This window comes from Trachypithecus francoisi, unplaced genomic scaffold (assembly GCF_009764315.1).
Source record: "Trachypithecus francoisi isolate TF-2019V2 unplaced genomic scaffold, Tfra_2.0 Lachesis_group21, whole genome shotgun sequence".
Classification (NCBI taxonomy): Eukaryota; Metazoa; Chordata; class Mammalia; order Primates; family Cercopithecidae; genus Trachypithecus; species Trachypithecus francoisi.
The window spans coordinates 21524087-21538123 of NW_022681467.1; the positions used below are offsets into that span (position 1 = coordinate 21524087).

General features: G+C 46.0%; 1 protein-coding gene across 1 annotated transcript in view; it reads right to left on the reverse strand.

Annotated features, from left to right (window-relative positions):
* CDS2 (CDP-diacylglycerol synthase 2) overlaps positions 1–14037 on the reverse strand; it is a 72197-nt gene that overhangs the window by 14951 nt on the left and 43209 nt on the right. The window contains exons 2-7 of the mRNA XM_033185706.1: positions 9863–9999; positions 8536–8632; positions 7104–7201; positions 4915–5054; positions 977–1035; positions 275–357 (exon numbers count right to left, since the gene is read on the reverse strand). Coding sequence (XP_033041597.1) covers positions 275–357; positions 977–1035; positions 4915–5054; positions 7104–7201; positions 8536–8632; positions 9863–9999 — 614 coding nt within the window. The remainder of the gene's footprint in view (positions 1–274; positions 358–976; positions 1036–4914; positions 5055–7103; positions 7202–8535; positions 8633–9862; positions 10000–14037) is intronic.

Genomic DNA, 14037 nt, shown 5'->3' on the forward strand with positions numbered 1-14037 from the left:
CCTGTACCTGTTAGTCTAGAACAGTGGTTCTCAGAGCATGGGTCCTGTCCAACAATATCAGCACCACCCAGAAATGTATTAGAAATTCAAATTCTCAAGCCTACCCCAGATCTAATGAATCAAAAACTCAGGGGTGGGGCTCAGCAATCTGTGTTGTAAGGAGCCCTGCAGAGGATTCTAATGTGGCTCAAGGTGACAGCTACTGGCTTAGAGGGTATCTGTACACGAGAAACATTCACAAAATAAAAGGGAAAATCCACCTCCCAACTCTCACCAGATCATTCCTTCAAATAGGTTGTGGATAACAAGATGTGACTGTGTTACAACAATCAGCAGCGTCACATGGGTCCAGCCAAACTGCAAAAAAAGAAAAATAAACACTACTTACCAGTTTACCTTGAAAGTAACTTCAAAGAACAATCAGTACCAAATAGAAAATCGCTGAGAAACAGCTAGGAAAAATATCTGCTTTTATATCTGACTTATTGAAAGTGAACAGGTAAGATCAGGCTTCTGAGAGTAACACTTTGTCCCCCACAGCCCACTAGTGAGTGAGCTCTCCCATCCTCTGAAAGCCTGGGTATTTTTCATTTTCTTAGTAGTTATTGAACACCTGGAGCACTCAGAGAGGAGCTGTTCTCTAGTGGGTCAGGGAATAAGCGGTAGCAAGTGATGTACCAGACAGGACATCTGTGGGCAACGTCTGAAGCTTCAGCTTGTGCCTTCTCTGGAACCCACCTCAGGGTCCTAGTGGAGAGGCTGCTTAAGGTGTAAGTTAAGTAACAGTGACTGGGTCTAAGTCAATGTAGAGTCGTTAAACCTAAATGAGCATTCTTCCTTCATGCTCTAGATCCTTACAGATCAGACCATGTTCCTGAGTTTCGATTTGTTACAGAAAGCATGAAAGCCTTGTTGAGTTCCTGAAAAACTTCATTTAAATCAAGAATTCTGACACACACACATGCATTTCCTTTACCATGTAGAACTGCAGTCGATAATGCTTCTTGACCAGACTCAGTACAAACATGCAGAATCCTAGTTTGAGGTGGGAGGAGAAAAGAAAAATTAATTATGTTCTGCATTTATCTTTGCCCTTCTTTAGCTATGTTAAGTGGTTCTTTGGCTGATTTATTCCCAGCAGCTAACCAGTGCACAATGTCAAAGCCCAGGGGAGGAAAACAGTATCCAGATAAACAGTCACAAGGAAAAAATAACTCCTCCAAAACAGTAAAAGGAAGGCAATATTTTATAGTCATGCAGACCACACTAAACTTAGAACATGGTTCATCAGATAGGAATGTTTATTCCTAGAACAGGGACCAGCAAACAGGGGTCAGGCCAGCTGCTTGTTTTTATAAAGTTTTATTCAAACACAGTTATGTCCATTTGTTTACATATTGTCTATGGCTGCTTTCAAGCTACAACTCAGCAGAACTGAGTACAGTCATGCTCTGAACAACGAGGTTCTGGTCTACAACAGACCACATATGAACAACGGTTCCCTAAGATTATAACACCCATTAGATTGTAATACCATAAGATTTACTAACTACCATATAGTACCTTTTATATGTTTAGATACACAAATACTTACCATTGTGATATAATTGACTACAGTATTTATTTAGTAAAGTAACATGCTGTACAGGTTTCTACTCTAAGAGAAATAGACTACACATTATAGCCTAGGTGTATAGGAGGCTATATCATCTAGGTCTGTGTAAGTTCACTCTACGATGTTTGCACAATGACAAAATCACAACAATGCATTTCCCAGAACGTAGCCCATCATTAAACGACACATGGCTGTAATTGCAAGAAAGACCCTATGGTCCCCAAAGCCTAAAATATTTACTGTTTGGAACTTTAATAAAAAGTTTGCAGGCTACTGTGCCTACAGAGTAGCAATTCTTTTATTCCTTTACTTTTTTTTTTTTTTTTCCATGAGACATTTTATTTGTAAATATATGTATTACATCCCTAGAAAAAGAATCCCAGGATTTTCCCTCCTGTGTGTTTTCATCTTGCTTCTTCATGGTCCATGATATTCCTTTACTTTCTTAATAGACTTGCTTTCACTTTACTCCATAGACTCGCCCCAAACTCTTTCTTGTATGAGATCCAAGAACATTCTCTCGGGGTCTGGGTCTGGACCCCTTTCTGGTAACATCTTTCTGGTGAACCCCAAAGGGACAATACTGAGGAGACCCCCTCTCCAACCCAAAGGAAATAGACTGCAGCACTGATTGGCTGACTTTTTTTTTTTCCTGCAATTTAGACTGTTTGTTCCTGTGAACCAACCAGTGATCTCTGGCTGCAGCTCAGAAGAAACAAGAGGGACTGGTGATGTAAAAATCTGAATCAGTATTCTAATTCTGGGAACATATTGCAATCAGCTACCGACTCCATATCAGCTTGGTTCCAACAACTACCCAGTTCGTGGAAAGCCTTCTTTAGTTTACTTGGGATAGTTTTGCTTATTTTGCTTTACTGATATGGAATATATTGTTGTACTATTTGTGTAGGAATGCAGGATAAGCTTACTCAATGTTCTCTTAAACACTTACAAAATCTTGCAGATATCACTTTGTGTCCCAGTTGTGAATGGCCCTCACCATACTGACACTTTCTGACTGAGCTCCTCTCTATCCTGAATACGAGAGACCTTGATAGGTAGGCAGGAATATCATTGCCCCTAATCAGCCTGAAGAAGTTACAGAGGATGGATCTTCATCCCTCTGCAACCCTTAGGATTAAGGGTTCTCTTATAAAAGTGATGGGGGAAATGTCAGAGGCATTTGAACTAGAGCAACTCCATCTTGAATAGGAGCTGGATAGAATCAGGCTGAGACCTACGGGGCTGCATTCCCAGACGGTTAGGCATTCTAAGTCACAGGATGAGACAGGAGGTCGCACAAGATACAGGTCATAAAGACCTTGCTGAGAAAACAGTTTGCAGTAAAGAAGCCAGCCAAAACCTTCCAAAATCAATATGGCAAAGAGAATGACCTCTGATCGTCCTCATTGCTACACTCCAATCAGTGCCATGGCAGTTTACAAATGCCATGGCAATGTCAGGAAGTTACCCTATATAATCTAAAAAAGGGAGACATGAATAATCCACCCTTTGTTTAGCATATAATCAAAAAATAACCATAAAAATGGGCAACCAGCAGCCCTTGGGGCTGCTCTGCCTATGGGGTAGCCATTATTTTATTTCTTTACTTTCTTAATAAACTTGCTTCCTCTTAAAAAAAAAAAAAAAAAGTTTGCCAACACCCATCCTAGTATTCACAGGGCTGGGAGAAGAGGGATCCACATGGTATAGGGTCAAGACCACCTTTTTATCTCTCTCACAGTGACCTAGGTGGTAGCAAAACATATCTGCAGACCCCTTCTCCAGGAAGGAAAGGAACCTTTACCCATAAATATGCAGAGCCCCTCAAAAGCAGTCCTGCCCAGAAATAAGCATGTCGTTGTTCCAGACCCCTGACCTCCCACTGTGGAAGGCTGCTTTCGGCGTCTGCAGCATACTCTCTGAATATCCTCAATGGCAGCAGACCCCTTCGCAGATTTTATATTTTAATAGTCAGGTGTCATTCACAGAAGTGTTGCTGTCAAGATGATCAAAAATAGGTCAGGGCCGGGCGCGGTGGCTCAAGCCGGTAATCCCAGCACTTTGGGAGGCCGAGACGGGCGGATCACGAGGTCAGGAGATCGAGACCATCCTAGCTAATACGGTGAAACCCTGTCTCTACTAAAAAATACAAAAAACTAGCCGGGCGACGAGGCGGGCGCCTGTAGTCCCAGCTACTCGGGAGGCTGAGACAGGAGAATGGCATGAACCCGGGAGGCGGAGCTTGCAGTGAGCTGAGATCCGGCCACTGCACTCCAGCCTGGGCGGCAGAGCAAGACTCCGTCTCAAAAAAAAAAAAAAATAGGTCAGACTGACGTTGCGGTCAGAAGAAATTTTTCGTGCACCTCAAACTAGCTTTGAAGGCAGCTATGAAAAATTATCAGCATTATTAGAATTAGTACGTGGCCTCAACTGAGTTTATATTAATATAACGCTTTAATGTTTGTGAAGTTTTAAAGTATTTGATGTAATCCTCAGAGTAACCCTGCAGTTTTAGCTCTAGATTACAAAACAGTTGAGACTCAGAAATATTAGGTTCCTAGCTCCCCCGAGGTTGCAGTCTTTTTAAGCCTAAATCCAGTAAAATTTCCACCATGCTACAATGTCACCCAAGGTGGTCTCCTAAAATGACTCCCCTAAAGATGGTAAGTTCCTAGATGATTTTTGTTTCAGTCCCACTGCAGAATCTTTGCCAACAGGAGAGTCAAGACAGGACCATGCTGTGCTGTTCCTCAGTGGTGGCTGAAACACAGGGGCAGGTGGCACAGGCTACAGTCCCATCCCCACACTCCGTTTCTCTTAAAAGTGCTCCTACAAGGGCAGGCGTGGTGGCTCATACCTGTAATCCCAGCACTTTGGGAGGCTGAGGCGGGTGGATAAGTTAAGCTCAGGAGTTCAGGACCAGCCTGGCCAACATGGCGATACCCTGTCTCTACTAAAAATATAAAAATTAGCTGGGCGTGGTGGCATGCACCTGTAGTCCCAGCTACTTTGGGACCTGAGGTGGGAGGATCACTTGAACTCGGGAGGTAGAGGTTGCAGTGAGCTGAGATCATGCCACTGCACTCCAGCCTGGGTGACAGAGTGAGACCCTGTCTCCAAAAAAAAAAAAAAGGAAAGACCTGCTACAGCTTGACATAGAGCATCAGCTCTGCTCCCCTCCATGATCAGAGTTAATGTCACAAAACTGTACACTAACCAAGAAATTCCCCAATTCCTACTTGACAGATATACAAAAACAATAAGACACAAGAAGTGGTGAACTGCTTAATGCATACCTATTAGATAGAGAGTAAAGGAAATGAACCGGTGGTATTTACTGAGAATCCGCAAAGGCTCTTCTCTCTGGACCAGGGTGAAGAAGTAATCCGTCACTGTCTCACCATAGAAGAAGTAGTTTACACACAGGAGAAAGTACCTGTAAATGAAGACAGGTCATTGCCGCGGAGAGCACCCTTGCCTTTACAGCAAGGCAGTCAGTCATCCCAGAGGAGGGGACAGAGGGCAGCAGAATACCCTCCATCCTTGAGCCCCCCAGCACAGCTCACAGAGGGACAGGCAGACCACGGTTTCCTGCTCTCTGGTGACACCATAGGTGAGAAATTTATCTAGAAACAGACAGCAGCTTTCATTCACTCTCCATTTCTCCCAAACTTGAGACTCCATTTTTGCCCCTTTTGTAGCATTCCCATACCTAACTGAGGGATCTTTGAACCATACGACCTTCAAAAACACGCCTCATCCTGCTTCCCCAGTCTCGTTTCCACTCTTCCCAACAGGAACCCCTTCACTCCTATCAAAATGGTTTCTTCCAGCTATGCCGCCTGTCTGCTGTTCTCCTTTTTCCTGCTCCTGACATTCTCTTTGCATCTCCATTTTTTCACTCCTTGCTCAAATGCCATTTTATTCATAAAACTTTGCATGACCTAACATGACATCTGCCTCCCCTGCATTTATTTCTATAGCAAGTAATATGTGATTATCTGACTAAGCAATTCATGATGCATCTCCCTCTCTGAAGCCTGGCTCTGACACAGACCTTCCGCTAGCGTTAACTCTTCACTTGCATATCCTCTCTCCTCAACTGGCGTTCGTGAGAAGAGAAGCCATCCCTTGCAGCCTCCATAGTACTGCTGAGTATGGGACTGTGCAGCCACCACTGCAAACCCCCAGCAAAGATCCTGAGACAGAGAAGAAAGTGGAGAGCTTTTCTTTCCCATTCTTTTTTTTTAATTATGAAGTACAAAAACTTCATATTTCGTTTCTTTTCTGTTACATGGAAAAAGCTTTCTTTGTAAAGTGACCACAGCCAGGAGTCAGGCCTCCTGAGTATGTTAACAAAACGCAAAACACTGCTTTCCAGCTAAAGAACAGCCGCAACAGGGACCTGCATCTTAAGCCACGGGGCAATCACAGTTCCATCTGGAGGCTGGGAGGCAGCCCGTGCTGTTGGGTGACAGGAAACACCTCAGGAAGCAGGTGCCCAGCCTACATCTGAGCACATCGGCTTCCTTGACGGTGACCAGGTTGCTGGGGCAAAAACCACTACTCTCCAGCCAGCTAAGTCATGGCCTCAACCCCTGTATCCCCTGCACAGTGGGGTGAGAAGGTCCGCATTTGCCCCAGGTCTTCTCGGCATTGTGCAGTGCTCTGCTCAAAGGTCACCACCTGAGAATACTACAGCCAATAAAGCAGAGAGTTTCAGATCAGAAAGGGGTCTCAGACATGTGCTACAGGTTTTTCTTTCGTTTTTGCTTTAAGAAAGCTGAGTCCTTTCCTAAGAAACAGAGAAAGCCAACTTTCCCAGCAGAGCCCAGATCCCATGCATTCAGTCTCACTCCTGTCCACTCTGGCACTCAAAACACCTCTGATGAAGTAGGGCTCAAACACCAGTCTGGAAACCACTAAGTCTCAACCATCTGTCTTAGATATAAGGAAACCAAGTTCCAGGGATAACAAGCAAAGCCGGCAGCAGAACCTAACAACTTCCAGACAACTCTAGTGGGATGCTGAGATATGAGAGCATGAAAAATATACTGATCTAGAAAAAAGGGATCATCACGCAGAGTTTAAGGAATCCAAATACCGAGGCAAACACAGTCACAGAATGCAGCCCATCTGGTTTCTTCTCAGGAAGAGTCCAGACTTCAAGCAACTATTAAAGACTCCTCCAAGGCCAACCACACAGTCTGGCCTATAAAATACTCAGGTCTCAAAGGCACGGTGCAAGTCTGCAGCAGTCACCTCCTTTTCTCCTGCTTTTTCCTGCTAACATTCTCTTACCCATTTCTTTACTCGTTGCTCAAATACCATTTTCTTCATAAAACTTTGCATGACCTAACATGATATCTGCCTCCCCAGCATTTATTTCTATAGCAAGTAACAGAAATACCCACCATCACTGTAAATACCTGCCAAAAAGCACATCATCCAAATTCTAAGGGCCTCTGTTAGGCGGAGAGCTTACCAGCTGAGGGTCCTGAACCAGGGCAGATCATAGGAGTGGTAGACGTTGTAGCCAATAGTGATTATCTCGTGGAAACACTTAATCTGAACACACATCACCTGCGGGACACAAAACATTCACTGACACCCCAATTCTTATGATTTTTGGAAATGGAAACCAACAGGTCATGAGCCTTCCAGAAAATCCATTGTACTTAAGAAAAATATCGGGCTTTCAATGGTTCTGCTTGCCTCCTCTTCCTTCCTCTCTCACACCATCCCACAGAGCAATGCAGCCCTTTGTGTAACAGGGAGTAGATCCAATTTTCCACTCACAATAAAATACACACCCTGATGTTTCAATTAACTTTTTTATTTTTTAAGACAGGGTTTCACCATATTGCCCAGGCTGGTCTTAAACTCCTGGGCTCAAGCAATCCACCTGCCTCAGCGTCCCAAAGTGCTGGGATTACAGGCGTGAGCCACTGCACCCAGCCAAAAAGACTTTTTTTTAAAGTAGAGACGAGGTCTCACCTTCTTTCCCAGGCTGGTCTTGAACTCCTGGGCAATCTTCCCTACTTGGCCTCTCAAATTGCTGGGATTGCAGGTGTGAGCCGCCATGCCCCGCCCTCAATTAACTTTCTATTCTAGAACCTCCTTTTTAACTTTTTATTCTAGAACCTCCGAGGATTCAAACAATCCATTCTCCTTTTGACTTTGAGTACTTTAAAAGTCTCATCTGCTTAGCTCACATGCAGCTGATGGTCACCTGACTCTGTCCAGGACAGTGGGAAGACAGAGAGAGCAGCTCTGTGGACTGGGATTTCTTAATAAAAGTTCTACACCCAGGAGGGAGGCCCCATGAAAACAAGAAACAAAACCAGGAGTCACATAGAGACATGGCTAGGGTAAAATTTTACAGAGTTGGAATAATAAAGTCGGTTGTTTGTTTGTTTTGAGACAGAGTCTCACTCTGTTGCCCAGGCTGGAGTGCACTGGTGTGATCTCAGCTCACTACAACCTCTGCCTCCTTGGTTCAAGCGATTCTCCTGCCTCAGCCTCCTGAGTAGCTTGGATTACAGGTGGCTGCCACCACGCATGGCTAATTTTTGTATTTTTAGTGGAGACAGGGTTTCACCATGTTGGTCGGGCTGGTCTCGAACTCCTGACCCTGTGATCTGCCCGCTTCTGCCTCCCCAAGTGCTGGGATTACAGGCGATAAAGTCAGTTTTTTAAATGAAGATACATCTTCAACCATATACAACTAGCCTCATCAATGGCCCTCCAGGTGGCTACTGAAAAGTGGGAAGTCACAGATGTTCTATGGCAGAGGTTTTCTGAGCAGCCTGGACCCCTGTCAGTTCCCCCAACCAACCCAATACCTGGCACTTAAGACAACCGGGCCTGCAGCAAAAACTGAAAGGAAAACTAAAATAGTATGAAATGGCACTTACGATTATCATTAAAACCATTGGTCCCAGGTAAATGATGATGAAGAAAAATGCAATCATGGCCAAAGTCAGGATGCCTCTCACCCACCAGTTCTTCCATCTATGTCAGAGTAGGGGAAGGAGAAAACACCAGTTAAAAAAACCAATGTACAAACTCAAGGGACATGGATCTTTCTGAGATTTGAGGGCCCTGAGCTCAGTCCTTTCCAGATTCACCTTGACAGAAGCACCAGCCACATCCTGGCAGGAGCAGGGCCACAGTACCAATGCCTCAGCCACAACCAAACTTGGCAGAAAAATACACCTAGCTTATATCTTAAAGAAGGTATCGGGCAAAAAACAAACAAACAAACAAAAAACCAAAGGAAATGTAGTACCCTCTGCTTCTGTATCCACTTGGATGGTTTCTACAGCTGACTATCTGAAGAAAAAAAAAAACTTTTTTTCCGACAGCAGGATCCTACACTGTACTGCCCTGAATAATTATGGGAATAACAGTAACATTATGCAATGATAATAACAGCTACCACAAATATGCATAAGGTAATTTTATGAGGACTTTACATATATTAACTCCTTCAATCCTCAACACACTTCGCTTTTATAGACGAGGAAACAGAGGCACAGGTTGAACAGCTGGCAAACAGTAAAGCTGAGATCTGAATCCAGGGGTCTGGCTGCAAAGTCCACGTCCTTAACCACTGCACAATTCAGACTCCCAAGGGGACAGCTGGAGGCACACATAGGAACACTGGGATAATACTTTGGGGTCGTATAAGTTGTTTTTGATCTACTCACATAGCTGTGTTAAAAGAACCAAGTTCTCAAGGGCCAAAAGTTTTAACTAGATTCACCTAGGTTAAGATGTTTCCCAGTTCTTCTGGAGAATTTAAGGAACTGTTCACAATGGATGTGGGAGAGAGAAACTAAACTGAACTGGAAACATAGACTCCTCAGTGAAAAGCAGCCTGCCCATTAATCACAAACCCAAGGCCGGTTTCCTGTGCTGTGCAGTGTCAGCTGACCTCACCCACCTCCATCCCTCCTGTCCCCTCTTCCTCTTTGGACTGCACTTCCTAAGTCCAGTTTGGAGCACCCTTCCAGGGCCAGATCCTTCCAGCCTTGGTTGCCCTCCCCTCCTGGTCACTGTGCTAACTGCCATCGCTAAGCACCAGATTACACTCAACGGAGCCTGGAGCAGTGGCATGGGAGGCTGAGGCAAGGGAGCAGGCCTGCTCTGCAAGACCACGGGCTCTCTGCAGGCTCTTCCAGGGCACTTGGACATGGTGCAAACCCCCCAACAAGCACCTGCATCATTAAGCCAGGTTACCTTGAAGACAAGTTGGAAAGGGCCCTATTGAGGACCTCCGGGGTATCATCTGCAGAGACTGGCAGGGGTGCAGATTCTGCCCGGCTCTCACTGTCCGATGCAGTCTCTCCATCTACCTTTGCTTCTGACTCTGACTCCTATGTGGCAGAAAAACAGAAGAGAAAAAGGTCAAAAGTGCTGAGTCGACCATTGAGAAGTCTATGCCTGTCATGAGAGATCTGTGGGGAAAGACTCCAAACAGGGTCTAAGAACCTGGCACAGTCAAGTGATGGGACCGACAGGACTAGCAGCAATCCTGACACTGTTGTGACATGTGCCGAGGTGGCCAGCCGCACTCTGCTGGAAGAGAGGTGTGCATCTGCACCATGTACCATCTGCCCAACTGCAGAGGACAGATCCAGAAGAGAGAACATGGCTCCTTTGTATCCAAAGAATGCAAAAGGGAGGCAGGGACCGGTTTTACCAGGAGGTTATCCCTGAGCCTGCTAGCGCAGCAAATGGCACTGACCAGGCTCTCTCAGGGGAAGCCAGGTAGTGTGGGCTATTGCCCCTGTAGACCCGTTAATGTCAACATGCCCCAAGTCCAGAGTGTTATTTCTGGACTTCACTAGAGCACTCTGTAAGGAGGTCAATCACAGTCAGTGTGGACGACGAACCAGACAGCCTACTCCAGCCAATGCTTGAGCTAGGACTGTGCACCTCAGTCCCTTCCCTGCCACCAGGCCCTGGGTGTCAAAAGACCTGAAGGAACTCACCCTGCTCCCAGCCTGGGTGAGGGAACCAGAGCCATGCCAGCCGCAAGCTCTTTACCCAAAGTATCAAGGGACAGGATATTCTGAATCCTAGGAACTATCCTATTACTCAAGTCTTTTCTTTCGTAAGGGAATTTAGAATAGCTGCTATGAGAAGAGGTGGAGGAGAAATTAAATCACTTAGAGTAACAACACTACTTAGTATCTGTATAGCATGCAGGGTCTGAAGAGCCTTTCCCATGCCTGCAAGCTTCAGAGCAGTACTGGGAGGAAGGGAAAGGACAGAAGCCCCATTTACAAATAAGAAACAGGATCTGGGACGTTCAACATGTGGCCCAATGTCTCATATGTTAATATGAGACATTGTTAATATGAGACATTGTTAATATGACATATGTTAATATGAGACCAGGTTCTCTGACCTCCCTGATGATTGATAAATACATGGAATTGAGCACTGTTTCACATGTTCATTGGCCATTTGGGTATCTTCTTCTGTCAAGTGTTTTTCAAATTATTGGCGAGTTTTTCTCGGAGTTTTCTGCCTTCCTTTTTTTATTGATTTGTAGTGGTTTATGTGCTCCAGATTTGAGTACTTTGTTTTACTAATATGTTCTCTCAGACTGCTCTAACCCCCACCTTCACCTCAGGCAAGGTTAGACACTCCAGTTATTTGCTTTCTTAACACTCGGACCTTCTCCCTCTCAGCACTGGCCACAATGGGGACTTTCATAAATGTCTCCTTGGCTGACAATAAACTCCTTAAAGACAAGAACATAACTTCTTGTTCTCATTATCCCCATGCGTGGCACACAGCAAGACACTTACTAATGGATGGAAGGAGGAGAGAGGAATTAGGTTCAGGTGTGTAAAGAAAAACCCAGCCCCTGCCCTCAGGGAGACAGCTCTTTCTAAATTAATTTACAACTGTGACAAGACAGAGGGCCTTAACCAGTGCAGATTAGCAAAACAGAAACACAAAACAGATCAGCAAAACAGAGGGCCTCGCCTAGTGCAGACTGCTGATAAAAAAGAGACAGCTGGCTTTGGTAAAGCCAGCTTCTGATGACAGTGACTGCTCCCTACTCTGCCACAGCCGAGCCAGGTGGCTCTGGATAAGTCATCCAAGTGCCTCTATACTTTGGCGTCTTCACCTGATAAAAGGGGCCCAGTAAGGTAAGGACCCTCCTTCCAGTGGGGATTCCTTGAAGAGGTATAACCGAACTCTCACCTGGAGCTGCGTCCCAGTACACCACTCCAGAGGTTCTGAAACACAGTAAGGTCTCCAGAGTCGCCCTCTCCAGGGAGACTAAATGAAGACGAAGCATTCAGAACAGCTGTCCAGTCTTTATTTCAACATTGACACCCACACACCATCGGCAACCACCAGTTGCCAGTAATATTACGGTAATCATTACGAGTTACAAGGTAATGATGCTGCCTGATTATCTGGCTCTGACCTCTAAAATCTCGGGGCTTCAAAATGCTAGCACCTGGACCCTACCGAGGCTCCCACAGATGCATTCCAAGAGCCTCTAGAAGCTGCAGGGACTGTGCTCTAGCATAGCAGGCGAGAGGGCACTCACACACAGAAAGCTCGGCACAAGGTTATTTTTAACTTATCCATCCTGTTGTCAAGGAGACTCACAAAGGCTGCTAGTTCCCCAGGCAGGAAAGGACAGGAACGGAACCCAGGCAGCGTCCTGTGAGGGAGGAGCAGGCAGCTCCAGCTCCGTGCTAAGAGCCTCTCTGGATTTCCCGTTAGCCCAGCACTGCATCCTGCAACACTGTCAGACCTGACTCCTCTCCTTCCTTGTAGGAGGGGGTGAACTGAAGAGGGGTATCCGGAAGCAGGGAGTAGTAAAAGGGATAGAGAACTGTTACAAAGATACCGCAACTATTGTTACCAAGAAGACCTCAGGGGGGACCGATCTGAACAACTAAGAAATGAAGTAATCACCTGAGCAAACAAGGCTCAGGTGATTCACTTTCTAGGTTTATCCCTGCCTTTAAGTGAGGAAAGAGATTCACTTTCTAGGTTTATCCCTGCCTTTAAGTGAGGAACTCCAGGTTCCCTGGGCCTCACCTGGGCCTGCTAAGGAAGGATCCTCTGAGCAGGAGACCAACACAAACCATGCTCTCCCAAAAGCTGAAATAGAGCCGAACATGTGCCAAGGGCAAATCCCTGTGAGGGGGGAAACTTCACAGCCTGGGGAAGACACGGTGGCGGGGGGTAGGGGGGACAGGTCAGCCAGCCACCCAGCTCCTGATATCCTGTGGATGCCAAAGGGAACAGAAACATGAGAGAACGTGGAGGTCTGCAGTCTTCCAGCTCCTCCCCACCCCGTGGACAAAGTCATTCTGCTTGGGGAAACAACTGCTCACACCTGGGAAAAGGAAGCTGCGTGCCAGCGGCAGCTTCCACAGGGGGTCTGGAAGGAGACAGGGACCTGGAACCCATGCTTCTTCCCACAAGAAAGGTGGTACATGCTGAACATGTTCATCAGTTTGCTCCTCTGGGGCATAGCGAGGCGGGAAGATGTCAAGGAAAACTTTCTGCAGAATGAGGCAGCAGCCAGTCCAGGAAAGCAAGGCCCAGGGCTGGCTCTGACACTCATGACACGCAGCACAGGCCTCCATACTCTGGTCTTCAGTGGGGAAAGGACTCCCTATCTCGGAAGGTTGTTGGGATGACCAATGTGACCTCGATGAAAGACTATGAAAACTATAAAGTACTGAATAGCAGCAGGTGCCTGCTGCACTCCCCTCAATAGCCTAACCACAGCACACAGGACAGAAGCAGGAGAGCCTAAAACACCCACCCCAGACAAGCTGGGCACCCTTCCCAAGGAGAGCATCAGGCCTTGCTGGGGCCAAGTGCTAATAAATGATCTGGGCACAGCATTTGCCTACCTTGCTTCAAGCTCTTTCACACCAGCTGCCCCGACTCAAAACTGTGTAAGGTGGTGTCTGAAACACAAAGGCTACCCATTAAAGCAACAGTCCATGCTAGTAGACTCTGAAGCTGAACCATCTGCCAAAGTGTGGGAGGAAATCTTAGGACTTGTTTCTACTTACCTCATTCTTTTCTTTCCCATGTATGCTTTGTAATAGGCATTATCAGGACATATGTATATGTTCATGAGTGTAAACTGGGACACATGGTAAAAACACCACATACATGTCAGGCATGGTGGTGTGTCAGGGGCCAGGAGTTACCTGTTCACCACTGCACTGAGCGGTGTCTGGAACATAGCAGGTGCTCCAAGATTTGCTGAACTGATGAGCTAATTAATTCTACTTGACCTATGATGGACCAAAGTGTCCAGACTACACTGAGATACGATAGTACACACTTTCCTGCTCGTGTGCCTGACTAGTGCCCCTGCAGCAGCCCTGGAAGCAGGACCAGCATCCACTCCT